We start from the raw sequence: 15205 nt of genomic DNA, 5'->3' as shown, positions 1-15205 counted from the left end.
TCACCACCTTTTTGTCTCCTGTGCCATTCTCTTCCTAACATACGTTCTTCCATTTTTCTCATTCTGGTTATTAAAACATCACTGTAATACAACACTAGTGTAAGGATCATTTGCAATCAAACACTTTTACAAATTGACCGTGGGGTCTAGGAGTGTGTGTGGGTTGTGTATTACAGCTCTATTGCCTCCCTTACAAGTGCAGATGCAGTGGCATCTTAATTAAACATCCCCAGCCATTGACAGAGCACTAGTGCCCCTCAAAGCTGTGATTAGCACCTACTCCCACCCAGCAGCAATTGAGAGAACAGGGCCACAAGTACCTGGGAAGTTGACAAATAGCACAAATGAACACAAAATGGACATGATGTTGGGGCATTTGCAGAAAACATGCCTCTTAGTCCCGTGATGGGATAGCACTCAAGAGAAGAAAGGGCTTCATCATATGTCGTTCAATGGGCACTTCATTAATAAAGCCTTTTGCATGAGAGGCAGGGTTAAGTAGAGGTGAGAGGAGGGAGAAGGATTTGATGCCAGGCCCCTCACATATTTTATTGCATTGAATTCTCACAGCAACCCGTTGAACTAGATGACATTAGTGCTATTAATATTTGCCAAATTAGGGAACTAAGGCACAGAAAGATGAGGTAGTTTACCTAATGCCACATGAATATCCAATGATAGAGTCGGAATCTAAACTTCTCCATCAGACTCAATCCAAGACTTTTCCCATCTCACCAAGAATCCCAGCAAGGAATAACAAGGGAAAGGACCGCATCCTGCAACTGTCGCTTGATTAACTGTTCAGGTTGTGCAGGTAACTTAATCTCTCCTGGACTCAGTCTGTCCATTATATGAAAATGATTATTTCTGCAAGCTGATTGTCAGGGTTTTGAGAGAAACACATGAAAAAATGAATGGTAACAATGCTTAATACCCATAAATAACTACAAAGATATGAGGAACTGTGGTGATTAGAATGTGCCTGTCTTAAACTCAGTTTGACACTATAGTAAACCATAGACCGAGAGAAATTTTAACTCTCTACAGTGATATGCCTCAACTAGATACTTCCACATGACCTATTACGATCATATCAATGATAATTACCCTATTTTCTGTTATTCAACTAAAAGTATTAAACTTCATCTATCACAGTAAACCATGTAACCAAGTAAACCATGTGTCAGAAGCCAGCCTCTTGCCTAGTTTCCACAACACAAGGACTTTTTAGAATTCATGTTGCTAGTTAGCCCATTCCTTTGCTTTTATGTACAGTGGTGATCACAATAGAAAGAATATTATTGTCTGATGTTAGGAACCCACTTTCTGGCTGTGTGCGTCTCACTTCCCCTCATCTTTGATAAAGAGCTAGTGCCTTGTAAGCCTAGTTTCTTTTGTATGTTCCCTGTTTCTATAAGTGTGGCTCACTCTCCCAGGCAACCAAATTCAAAACTAGCTGTCATGATGGGCACACCCTCTTTCTTTCCTGCCATCTAGGTTGCCAGTTCTATGAATCTTACCTCACCTGGACATTCCAGGAGCTTCCCCACCTGGTCCTTCTGTCTCCAGCCTTGGCTCCTCCCCAGAACACATTCTCCAAATCCCAGACAAAGTGATCTTTTAAAACATGAATCCACTTATGTCACTCTGCTGCTTAGTACCATTTAGTGGCTTTCAGTTGTAGTTGGAATTAAACGCAAATATCGTATAACCTGTAAGATCTAGCTATACCTCCAACCTCATGGCTATCACCACCCTCCAGCTACACCATTGCTCTTTTCTGCCTCAGGATATTTGTAGTTATTATTTTTAATTCCTGGATGTCTCCTTGCACTACACAGGACTGACTCCTTCCAAATTTTCAGGTCTCAATTTTAAATATCAGTTCCTTGGTAAGGCCATTCTTAATCCCTGATATGAATCGCTGTCATCAACCATTGTACTCTCTCATCGTGACCTGTTTTTGCATGGCACTCATCACATTTTGTGAATGTGTGTAGGTATCTTTGGGTATGTAATACTTAATGTATCTTCCTTATTAGAATGCAAGCTCCACTATAGTCAGAACCACATCCATTTGGCTCACCACTATATATCCAACATCCAGCAGAATGCCTGGCAAGTAATAAGTACTCAGTAAATATTTGTCATATTCATAGAATGGTATGAAATTATCAATTCCAAAGGAAGTTCATCCAAAAGTCCCATGACTTCTCCACCCTTCACCCTCCCATCTGAGACTCGCTGGTCAGCCTAACAGGACTGTCCCTCTTCATTTGTTCCAGGAGCGGCTCGTGCTTTCTGTGCTCCCCCGGTTTGTTGTCCTGGAAATGATCAACGACATGACCAATGTGGAAGACGAGCACCTGCAGCACCAGTTCCATCGGATCTACATCCATCGCTATGAGAATGTCAGGTGAGAAACGCAACACTCTTGCCCTGGCTCTCGGCGTGATCCATGTGTGTTTGGGTGCCCTCATCACACTTCCGTGACTTCTGTCTGCCTGAATGTCAGCACCTTTCCTCATTTGGTTGATTAACTCATTACCTAGTGATTATTCATCAGAGAGTTCTACATTTCCAAATTAAGGCTGGAGAAGAATGTCACAGAATAAAATTATATTCCCTGGTTGGCCTACTGCCTAGCTCTCCTATAGTAGGCATGTCTGTCTTTACATTTTGAGTGGGAAAGGCAAACACCTTTTAAACTATAATCAGAAAAATAATCCCAGAATGTAATTTGGGGGTTTCAGTTGTGATCACATACATCTCCTCCTTGTATTTATCATAAGTGTGTTTAAAACAATACAAAAGAATGACAGTTTATTTTCCTTTGCAAACATATTTTTAGTCAACCATCCATCTATCCATCCACCCATCCATCCATCCATGTATCTTCCCACTCACTCCCCCATCCATGCATCAGTGCCCTCTACGTACCCAGCACAACACTGGACACCATGGCATGTAATGAAAATCAAAGGGTGAACTCCATGGTGAGGCAGACCAGCTTTAAAATCCCAATTCTGCCTCTTCCTTATTTGTGATCTTGGGAAATTTATTTACCTGAATCTCAAAATTCTTCTCTGTAAAATGAGCATCTCTTAGCCACTTTGCAGGGTTTTATGTGGATCACGTAAGTGAAGATTAATACAAAATATACAACAGGCAGAGTTAAGCAAGTAGTAGAGCATTCAGTATATTGTAGTTCATTTCAGACATGTTTCCTAGTTGCAGTCAAAAGAATCCAACCACGACTGATTTAAAAGAAATGTATTGGCTGGGCGTGGTGGCTCATGCCTGTAATCCCAGCACTTTGGGAGGCCAAGGTGAGCGGATCACGAGGTCAAGAGATTGAGACCATCCTGGCCAACATGGTGAAACCTCATCTCTACTAAAAATACAAAAATTAGCTGAGTGTGGTGGTGCATGCCTATAGTCTCAGCTACTCAGGAGGCTGAGGCAGGAGAATCGCTTGAACCCGGGAGGCAGAGGTTGCAGTGAACTGCGATCGTGCCACTGAACTCCAGCCTGGCAACAGAGCAAGACTTCATTTCAAAAAAAAAAGGAAATGTATTGAAAGGTTATGTCGCGGATTACAGAATAATTAGGGAAGAATGGAGAAGTGCATGGGGGAAATGGGCCAGGGGAAATGGGCCAGAATGAAGCAAGGCCACAGAGTGAAAGGCATAGGCAAAATCAGGCCAGAGCACTAGGCCAGCTGGCAGTTGGCAGTAGCCACTGCCAACTGTCTTTGACCAGTCCATTGCTTGTGCAATCAACCCTGACCCCTGACACGGCATGCCACCGCTGCAGTTCCTCCTGCAGCCCCAGAAACTGATATTGCTGTCTTTGCTCTGCCCTGACTTCCTGCTCCTGCTGCTTCTTTGCATCTCAAGTTAAAGCCTGGAGCAGATGGGTCTGATTGGCTGAGCCCAGTCATTTTCTTCAAGTGCCTGGAAAGCAAGTCTCTGGCATTTTCAGCTTATACAGTGGAACTGTATTTCCCACCCCCCAAATATCATAAGGTAAAAATTTCCCAGACATAGAGTCAGAGTCCTTACATTAAGCAACTTCAAAAATGACAAACCTATTCTCATAGTTCCCTTCTTCCTAATGTCAGTAGGACAGAGGACAACTTTGCACTTACCAGCATCTGTAGGTGTTCCATTCCTGGCATGCAGGGACACACATTTTGAAATTCAGTAGAGATCATGATTCTAACACAACCCTTCAGTGCGCATAGCAGAATAGGTCATTCCCAGGGTCTTGTCCAAGATTTGAGCTACACTGAGTTAGATGCTTGAGTTTGCAAAATAGTCCTTTGTCAAACAGCAATTCCAGTAAGAGATGTGCCCCAGATCTAGGAATTGGTCCCACACATAATAAGAACTCTTCAATACTAGTTCTAAGACAATAGGCACCTATTAATCATAATAGAGTATGGGGTTTGATTATTAAGCAGGCAACAAATGCCAAGAGATCATAAAAGGAGGAAAACCTGGGGCTAGGAGGTGGAGGGTGGGGAGAGATAGGTAGAGAAACCTTCCTGGAAGAGATGATGATTCTTCTTAGCTTTATTTGAGACGAAGTCAGCCAAGTGAAAAACACAAATACATGAATTCTGAGCAAAAGCGTCAGCAGAAGTGAAGGCAGAGCCATGGTCCATGCAGAGAATCATAGTTGGTGTTCCATGTTCCTTCCCTGGTGGCAAAATGGCTTGACCATAAATGCAGATCCAGAGAAAGCAGAAATTGCATGAATATTTGGGGGGAAAATAAATAAATATTTAATTACATATTCAGCTATAAATATATACGAATCATATAAATACATAAATAAAATATGTGACATCTGATGAAAGTGCCTGTCACCATGGAGAAAGAAGGAGCGAAAAATACCTTTTAAAAGAAATACAGGGAAAATTCAACAAGCCCTCGCGCCCACACCGACATGCTCAGGTGCCTTAAGTGCAATAAACATGTTTGGCAGCTTGGTTTTTGCAGGAATCCTTTTTCAGTGCTCCCATCACTCCTGAGCAGCTAGTTTCTTCTACCCCCACCCCTCCAACCCCGCCCATTTATTTTAAGTCATCAAACTGAGTTCTCGCGCTGGAGACCCTTTTCCAGAAGTTCATGCCACAGTACATTAAAATTTCGTTTTCTGCCCTCCGTGTCTCCGCATTTTCAGAGCCGTTACTAGGGGGAGGAGAACTGAAGCAGAAACCAGCCGCCGGCCCAGTGGCTCCCGGGCTATTCTCAGAGCAGCGTGGCGAGATGCCCGCGGCTCCGGGGGTTTCGGGAAGATGAACTCACCTCGGGGCGGCGGGGCGTCTCCTGCCCACTGCGAGGCTGCAGGATGCTAAAATAAGACCAGAGCCTTGAAAGCAGAGGAGGACGGTCCCTAGCCCAAGTCGGAGAACAAAGCCAACTGGCTACTCCACCGCCTTCCCCAACCCCCAAAGCAACCCCGCTGCGGTGTTGGGAGCCTTTTTGAAATCATTTCCAAACCTGTCACCCTCTTCGTGGTAAACTGCCTGGTGCATTCTTTCTTCTCCCTTGCCTTTTTTTTTTTTTTTTTTGTGGGGGGGGGGGGGTTTGTTTGTTTGTCTTTTTAATTTTGAAGACTCTTTACTTAAAAAGTGCTGTACACTTCTAAGTCTTGACTTATATTTCACACCACTGTTTACCTTCATCAGGAAAGGGTATGGTTAAAGGCGCCATGCTTGGGGGCATTCCTGTGCCCACGTGGGCTGGGGTAGCCACACCCTTGGCGAGACTTCGACTGCATCACCTCACCTCGGTGGGCCTCCGTTTCCCAATCCAAAAGCTGGGCTCTTTTGAACGCTCAAGTTGATTTCAGCTATCAACCTCTGAGACTTCTCTAGGTTCACCTGAGGATCCACCTGGCCACCAGCTTTTTACTGGAAGCCATTCAGGCTCTCCATCCCACCTACCCAATTCTATTTATCTTTCCTGTTTTTTCCCCCAGATACTTAAGACACTTCTTGTATTCATTAGGGTAATGCTATCTGCTCTTTCAAATACCCTTCCAATTTCAGTGATTTTTAACGCAATCAAATTTATTCACACAAGTGTTCACTGCTGATATTACTGGTCAGTGGGTGATTCGGGAACAAAGGCTCCTTTGTTTTGTAACTACCATCCCTTGGGCCTCAAAGTTCCCAGCATTTGGTTATTGGAAGGGGAAGCACAGAGTACTCACACCCACTTTTTTTTTTTTTTTTTTTTTTACCACCTTAACCAGAAAATGACATGTCATTTCTGCTCAGATTCCATTAGGGAGAATCAATTCCAGGTGCTCACCTGGAAACAAAGTGGGCTGAGAACAGTGCCTCTGGCTCAGTGGCCTTTCCTAGTGACAGGTGGATTGACTATGCAAACAGAGGCATGGATTTGGTGGGCAGTCATCCTTCTCTGTCATGGTTCTTTTTCCTATTTCCTATTAGCCCTGCCAACTCCATTTCATGTACATTTGCACATTTGCTGACACATATTTTGTGGGTCTGTCTGGGAGACACCTTTGTCTTTATCTCTTCCTATGCTATGGTAGACATTTAGTGAACCATTGTCAAGGATCAGAAAAATCTTCATTTTTAGACTCTCGCTCAGTCTGTTCGCTTTCTTGACCGGCTGTTAATTTCCAGCCAGCCCTGTCAACATGTGTGATCACTACATCTGTACTGTAGACTAGAGTTTTGCGAACAAGCAAAATGCAATTGAATGGACCTAGAGAACTTTATGACTTTCTAGATCCATCCTCATGGCAGTTAAGCACTTCCAGATTTGTAAAAACTTCCCAAAGAAGTTATATACCCTTCATTTATTGAGAATTATGCAATGATTTGCAAGTTATCTTCTTATGCAGTCCTACAGAGTAGCTTTAATGACCTTTGCTTTATTATCAAGAAAAATGGAAGCTCAGAGAGGTTAAGTAACTTTCCCAAGAACACACAGTTATGATATTGGAACACTGAATACATCTGAAACTTAGTTAGTGAGACGAGTCTACACAGACACCATGTTCCTAATGATTCTATTGAACTCTGCAAAAGCTTCCTTGGGGATTCTATTTGAAGAGTGACTATTAGGTAACATGACTTATTTTTAGCCAAATAAACAACTTATATAACCAAATTAGAGTTGAAAATTACTATGGCCCCCTTGGTATATTCATCCTGGAAAGTTGCAAATTTATGCCAAGAATCAAAAGACTTGATGATCTGAGCCCAGCACCAGGGGTGGCAGAACAAGCAATGGAATGAGAACAAGGGCCCTGGTTTCTGCCTCTGGTCTTTTATTCAATAAATCCTTATTGTACAACTATGACTTACACCAGTGCTTCTGAGTCTTAAATGTGCACCCAAATCATCTATGGCTCAGTTAAAGCAGATTGTGGTACAGTGGGTCTGGAGAGGTGGCTTGAGAGTCTACATTTCTAACAATGTTTCATGAGATGCCACTGGGGGCCATGACCATGCTTTGAGGAAGGAGGACTTAATTCTGAATGTTTCTGTTGATTGGACTAAGGAAACATGTAATACGGCCAACTGTGTGCTGGGCAGGTGAGATGCAGAGGTGACTTCATTCTTGTTCTTCAGCTAATAGATGGAGCACACTTAGCCACATATGATTATGCTATGGAGAGTTAAGTGTTATGACAGAGAGGGGTGCCAACAGGGCGAGAAGCTCAAGTTGGGGATAACTGGCTATGCTTGGGGAAGTCTCCAGAGAGGTATAGACTCTTAACATGATTTTAACACCTGAGGGGGGCTTTGAAGGACAAGTCAGATTTTAATAGGTAGCGAAAGGGGGGAAAAAGCTATACCAGGGAGCAGGTGTAGCATGTACAAAGATACAGGTGCATAACGTACGGTGGGATCAAAAGACCTGGAGAAGTTTGATGATATTGGAACACTGAAGATATCTGAAACTTTTATGATCTTAGCTCTCAGGGAATCCATTTGTTTTTTCAGTAGGCTGTGAGCTTTATAAAGGCTGGGATGATGCTATCATCTGCTCACTACTTTATCTCCACTGCCTGGTATATAATAGTCATTTAATTAATAAACTGTTGAATGAATAAATAAATTGGCATTTATTTATTCTATGCCATTCTTGCCATAGACAGATTGATACTAGTAGTTTGGGGCTTATGGATTCATAAAGGGAATGTGCTAAACCAGTGATCTAAGAGCCTGTCCACTTCCCACCTGTCATAGCAATGACTTTTCTTGCTTCAAAAGTAACATAGTTGAGCAATAAAGAGTATGGATGCCAGAGCCAGGCTTCCTGGTTGAAATTCTAGTTCTTCATGATTATGGGCAAGATACTTAGGCCTCAGTTCCATAAAATGGAGAAGATCATGATAGGTTCTCCCTCATAAGTTACATGGAATAAATAAGTGAATACATGTAGGGCTGCCAGAGCAATACCAAGTTCACAGTCAATACTCTGTAAGTGTTGCTACCTTCTGGAAGTTCAGGCTTCATCAACAGTTAGGAATGCTTTTAGCTACAAGTGATACATAATCCAATGAAGGGCCGTATTATTTTCTACCTCTGTTACCTCTCTCTTCTCTTTCTCTCTCAAATATAACATGCAATCATAGTATAATTTTGTAAAATGATAACAAAATCTAACACATTTAAGGAGCATTTACTATGCTGGCAATTGCCAGGTGATGTGCTAAACGCTACCCACTAATGAGGCAACTATGACAGTTATCTCCGGTTTACAGAGCTAGGGCTTACAGAAGCTCAGGAAGTTGCCCAAGGTCATACAATTCATAAGTGGTGAGCTAAGATTTGAACCCAGATCTATCTAGACTCAAATTCTGGGCATATAACCATATGCTATGCCACCACAGAACTGTAGAAGACAATGGTAGTATAGTCACTCTGCCAAAGGTAGCTTTGTAAACTGAAAATCTATTGGCATCATGTCCATGCTTAAATCCCATTCACTAGCTTTCCATCACTTTCAGGACAAAGTCTACATTCTTCATCCTGGTTTACCAGCCCCTTCTCCATCATTGCCCAACCCATATTTCTGACCTCATCTCTCTCTTCTTTCTAGCCTCCTTGCTCAGTGAGGCCTTCTGACTGGCTGCCCTTGAAATACTGCAGAACCTTGATATATATATACTCATTCTTCCACCAGATCCTAGAATGTACTGTTCTCTCTGCTCAGAGCATCCATCCTCCCAGTCACTTTGCTCATCACATTCTTCAAGAAGCAGCTGAGACTTTGCTCTGCTGGGAGACTCCTGATCCCTTTGTGGCTGATCACCCCCCAATATGTCCTTCAATCACAGTGATCATCACCCTGCACTGTTTCCATTTTACTCTTTGTCTTTCCAGCTCCATTCCTCAGACTCAGCGTCTTGAGGACAGGCACTAGGTCTTATATATCATTTAATCTAACTTTCTAGCCCAGTGCCCAGCTGATCACATAGTAAATATATAAATATTTGCTGAAAGAATGAGCCATTCAATAATTAACTAAAGCAATAGATCTAAGGATTCCTAATGATTTCATGAATGGACTTTGTGGAAGGTATAAATCTCTTTCAAAAAAATTTTGAATGCTTGTGCATTTTGGGGAGAGATAATCCATTAGTCTATGTCAAATTCTTAAAAAGGTTTGTAACGGAGATGAATTTTAAGAATGATTGAATACATGTGGTGACTGATGTAAGTCAACACATTCCACAATGTCTTCTAGTCCAATTACCTATTTCATTAAAAGTAAATTACACTCATAGGCTGATTGTAAGACTTGTCATTATTTTAGGCGACACTAAGAAAAGATGTAAAAAGCTTGACACACAGCTAAGGTGATCAATTGTAAGACACACCTCACTTTCAGAGAGGATGAAAAATGAGAAATGATCAAATATGGTATCCTGTTTGGTGTCCCATCTTTCCTTTGAGAGGTCGCTGAGATGGCATGGTAAGATGATTGGAGCAATGTCCCTCAGTGCAATTCAGCCAAATGGACAATCCCAGCTCTGCCATGTACCACTAGTGAGATGTTGGGCAATTCTCCTTGCCTCTTTGAGCCTCAGTTTCCTCATGGACTGAATGGAAGGAACTATGCTTGCCCCACAGAGTAACTGCATGGTTTAACTAAGAGAGTACCTGGCTTTTAGAAGGCTTTTGGAAGCTGCTCTGTCCCTTGTACCAGGCCATATGCATAGAACAAGACCTCACCTAACTGAAATATTTAGTAATGTGAGAGTTTTAGGAAATTAATTATTCTGCCTGAGGTCTCCCAGATTTGCCACCTACTGTCATAATTTTTGAGAAATGCCAATTTACCTGCCATTTTGGGTAGAGTACCTGTCATTGGGTTCAAGATGATGAGGTTTTGGGTTCTGCCCCTGCCCTTTGTGACTGTTTTACTCTGTGTTCATTGCATGTGCATTGCTGTTCATTGTGAAAATATAGAGATAATTCATAAAGTTTCATCTTGCTTTTCACAAGAAATTGATCTCTTCATGGTGACAAATTTTCTTTTGGGTTGTTTGCATTGCTCACTCTACACAGCACTGCACAGGACAAAAGGGCTTCCTGTTGTCCCCTTGTCCTTCCTGAGCTCCTGGGTGAACTCTCTGCTGAGATATTTATTAAATACTGAGACATTCCTCCTGACTCTCATGGCAGCGAGAGCTAAAATCTCAGACCACAAAGACAGTTTATCTATTGGGAGGATGTTGATGTGTATCCCAAGGTGGATTAAAATATTAATATGTTTTCTCCCCCAACCCCCACCCTCTTCCCTGTGTTTAGTATTCTTTTTGCAGATGTTAAAGGATTTACCAACCTCTCCACGACCTTGTCTGCTCAGGAGCTGGTCAGGATGCTCAACGAGCTCTTTGCCAGATTTGATCGACTGGCCCATGTGAGTTGAATTTAATTCCCTCCTAGTCTTTTGCAGGAGTGAGGGACTGCATATGGAATAAGGAAAGAGAAGGATTCAGCCTTCTTCCCCAAAGTCATTACCATTCTGCATCCTGTCCCTAGGCATGGACCCTGACCCTCTCACTTTCTGGGGACTGATGTTAGCTGTTTACAAGTCTCAGGCGGAAGGTTTGTCAGATTAATTTTCTCAATTGAGAGACAGCTGGTTGAGTGACAATCAAACCCAAGTCCTTTTTATCTGCTTTCCACACCCCTATCATTGCTTCCCCTTGCACGTGGCCAGGTGCCATCCAGCTGCAGCTTCAGTGCTCATGCATGCAGCAATGACGGCCTCCAGTTTTCCAGCCAACCCTGGCCATCTGGGATGAATTAGCACATTCTCAAAAACCAGTAATCTGCTGGGCCATCCCATCACCATTTTGATCAACCTAACTTAAGAGCTTTGTTTTTAGCCAGCAAGACAGTGTCTTCATTTTCCAGTAGGCTTGATCAGAGCTAAGCTAGAAAACAGATTAAAGGAGATGGACATTTGCTATCAAAACACAGATTCATAGTCCAAAAGCCACTTGAGTTACAAAGTAATATCATTGTCACACTGTACTTTAGAGTGGGTTTTGGGTTCAAATAGACATCTTAATTTCCTGTTTGGTAAAGTGTGTATGTTAGTGCCAACTTCAGAGAGCTGTAATGAGAATTAAATAACACCACATCAAGTGGGAGTTCATTTTTAGAACGTCAAAATGTCTTCTTTTAAGACTGCCTCACTCTATGGGAGATACATTCATACTTGCGTTTAAGCACCTACTAGGTATTGTACATGCTGCTATGTGTTAGGAGTATGAGAATCATGAAAACACACCTCCTCCCTTCCTAGAATTGAGTTTAGTTAGGGATTCATAAATAGGTAAGGAATATAAAATGTGCCATGTCTTATGAGGAGGGTCAGTCTGGGGGCCATGGAAACACAGAAGCAACACATGACCTTTAGATGAGAGAAGACTTCTTGAAGAAAGTGACTCAAGCTGAGTCTTAAAAATGATGTAAATAATACAATAGAATACTGTCCAGCAATAAAAATAGAATTATCCACTCTTATGTGCAACATCAATGAATCTCAAGTGCAGTATGCCAAGTGAAAGAAGCCAGATACAAAAGGCTAGGTATTTTATGACTCCATTTACAAGACATCCTATAAAAGGTACAATTACAGAGGCAGAAAACAGATAAGTAGCTGCAAGGAGGGCTGGGAATGGAGTAAGCATATGGATAGCAATGGAGCATGGCGTGGGGTGATTTGGGGGATTACATAGCTGCTTTATATTTTTATTATGGTGGTTGTTTCCATCACTCTTTACAGTATTGTAGAGAGAGGGCATGGAGCCCCACAGTCAGACAGACATGAGTTTGAATTTGTCAAAAAGGTGATTTTAGTATACATAATTTGTACACTAATTAGCAAGGCAAAGAAATCAGAGCAGGATATTTTATGCAGAGGAGAAAACCAGCATAAAGATGTTACTCTGCGTATGTGAAGAAACCAGAAGAGATTGCTGGAGGATACAGTTCAGGGTAGGAAGTAGTGGAGATGAGGCCAGAAAGGCAGGCAGGGACTTGTCAAGCAACCGTAGTATAAATTTCAGCTACTGAACAGCTACTAGCTAGGATACTGACAGGGACAGAGGAGGAAGTGGAAACTGAGGTATCCTCCTAATAGGAGGGTTGGTTTTAGCTGGAGGGCTGGGGACTGGGGAAAAACATGTATACCATTTCCTTTTATTGTTGCATCAGTTGTGGTTGGTATCAGTTACACATAGCTATTCCATTTCCTATTATGGTTCTGATATTTTTTTATCAAAGATGCCAAGATGAACACAAATGGCCATCCAAAGTCCACTGGCAGATGTGATCAAGGTCCGTTTCTGGTGTCACAGTAAACTCTGCTGACCCAGAGAAAGAGAAAAGGTACTTTGTCAGGTACTGTGCGAGACTCTGAAAAGACAAAACCCGTCCTTCCCCTCAAGAAGCTCAGAGTCTGGCAAGGGAAAAACCACATGTGAATGCATAGCAGCCTCCATGGAGAGGGCAGGAAGACTAGGCTTCCAGGGTGCTGTGTGTTTGACGAGAAGAGGCTGTCCTAGGAGACTTCAACCTTATCTACAGTTTCGTTTTTACTAGGACAATATATTCATGTACTACTTATGTGATTACAATTAGATAAAATGCTATAAAATTTGTTGGAATTTCTAACTTTTTTTAAAAGTACATTGATAGCACTAATGTTTTTGCTTTGAAAGTCTTTTCTTTTTCATTTTCATTGAGTTTTTCTGCTTATTAAAGTTACACGTGTTCATTATATTAAAATTCAAACATCGAAGATGTACACAATGCAAAGTACACATCCCTGTAATTCTACCCCGTGAACAATATAACCATCTTTGATCATTTGGTGCATTCATCTCCTAATTTTTATCTACCGTCTGTATGTGCAGTTTCATAAACTCTTGGGAATTTTCCAAGATTTTGATAATGTCAAAGTCATCAAGACAGGAGGAAAGCATTGCAATAAGGCCAACTCAATAAAATTTTCAAGAAGATCCTCACCCTACTTTATTTTTCTTTTTGAATATTTTTTTCCAAAGCAGTCTGGCTTCCTGTATGTGAACTTTTCAAGGTAGTTTCTGGTACAAATAAGTTATTTGGATATTACTGTCAAGTCATCTGACAGCTCATAGTATTTGATCAGAAAAATGTATCTGCAAATTGACAGACCTTGACAGATAAGAATCCAAGCCTTTAATATGTTATATATATTACATATATTTTATTTTTATATATAAAATAATTTTATATAATATATATGCATATATACAACCATGTATTTGGGATCCAAAGAGTTTCAAGGAGGCTACCAGCTCTACCTTTTGTTGGAAGAATAACAAACCCTGGACATGAACATCATCACATCATTATTCAATGTCAGCCTCAGGAGAGTAATAAACTATTTTACACAATCTCCTTCTAAAACACACTTTTGTCAGGAGACTTACCATTCTGGACTTTGCCATAATTCCTGCAGTTTTGACAAGAGAGAGCATGGAGCCCCACAATTGGACAAACATGGGTTTGAATTCTTCTTCTGCCTCTTACTTGCCGTGTGGCCTTTCCCTCAAGCCTGCTGTTCCCATCTGTAAAATGGCACGTGACTCAGAAAGTGGTCCTGAAGACTAAGTGAGATAAGTGTAATGTATTTAGCACATTGCCTGGCACATTGTATGTGCTCAGCAACTATTAGCTCCTGTCCCCACTTAGATTTTTTCCAAAGTGCTTTCACCTCTGTTTTCAGGGAAAGATCACAGATTCAGAGTTGGTGAGGGTGACATCCAGCCCAGGTTGTTACTGTTACCTAGCTCCTCTGTAGCACAGGAAGCTTCCCCTCTCTCCACTGAGATTTTTCTATCTGTAAAACAGATGTGACTTTACCTGCTCTGCCATGTTCAGAGTTTTATTGTGAAGCTCAACGAAAAAAGATAAGGAGAAGCATGTTGAACATTGAGAAGGCTACTTCCGGGTGTCATTTGTCATTGTCATTGTTAAGTGATGGCCAAGCTTACTCTGTTATGTATTAAGGACAAGACAGATTATTTTGGCAGTTGTCACATATGAGGAATTGAAACCCACATACAGTGGCTTCAGTGTCTTATCCAAGGTCAAACAGCAGGTAAATTTGCCTGGAATGCAGATGTCAGATTCTTAGACCAAAGTATTTTTTGTTATGCCCCTTTCCCTCATCCCTCCCTGTAGCAAACAGGCAACAGGCCAATCCATGCATCTGGTTTTGATGGCACCAGGCTTTCTTTCACATGAGTCTCTCATACCAACCCAACGCCCCAAAAGACCATTTGCAGATGAAGTCACCAATCCCTGCCTTCCAGTCTCAGTGTTCGGATCTGCAAAATCAGAATAAGATGTTGGAACACTGGTTCTCAAATTCTGCTTCATACACAAATTGGAAATTTTAAACTTGTGGGCATAGGATTTTAAAAATGATAAGAGCAATGTAGTGAGTTTTCATAATGTTAAATTTATTTAGGTAAAAAGAAAACCTTGCCTTTATTCTGAGGATATGTCTTTCCACTAGTTGTGGTGTTAAAAATATATTTGCTTTTATAAGTGATGGGGATAGTAGATAGTATTTGGATTGCTGTTTTTGGCATTTGCTGATGGATTGTTCATATTTTCTTGACAAAAAAAAATGTACTC

General features: G+C 41.5%; 1 protein-coding gene across 2 annotated transcripts in view; it reads left to right on the top strand.

Annotated features, from left to right (window-relative positions):
- ADCY8 (adenylate cyclase 8) overlaps positions 1-15205 on the top strand; it is a 263858-nt gene that overhangs the window by 92343 nt on the left and 156310 nt on the right. For both annotated transcript variants that reach the window (XM_008001549.3, XM_008001550.3), the window contains exons 3-4: positions 2286-2416; positions 10814-10925. In XM_008001549.3, the coding sequence (XP_007999740.1) occupies positions 2286-2416; positions 10814-10925 (243 nt within the window). The remainder of the gene's footprint in view (positions 1-2285; positions 2417-10813; positions 10926-15205) is intronic.

This window comes from Chlorocebus sabaeus, chromosome 8 (genome assembly GCF_047675955.1).
Source record: "Chlorocebus sabaeus isolate Y175 chromosome 8, mChlSab1.0.hap1, whole genome shotgun sequence".
Classification (NCBI taxonomy): Eukaryota; Metazoa; Chordata; class Mammalia; order Primates; family Cercopithecidae; genus Chlorocebus; species Chlorocebus sabaeus.
This window is presented reverse-complemented; position numbering and strand designations above follow the sequence as displayed.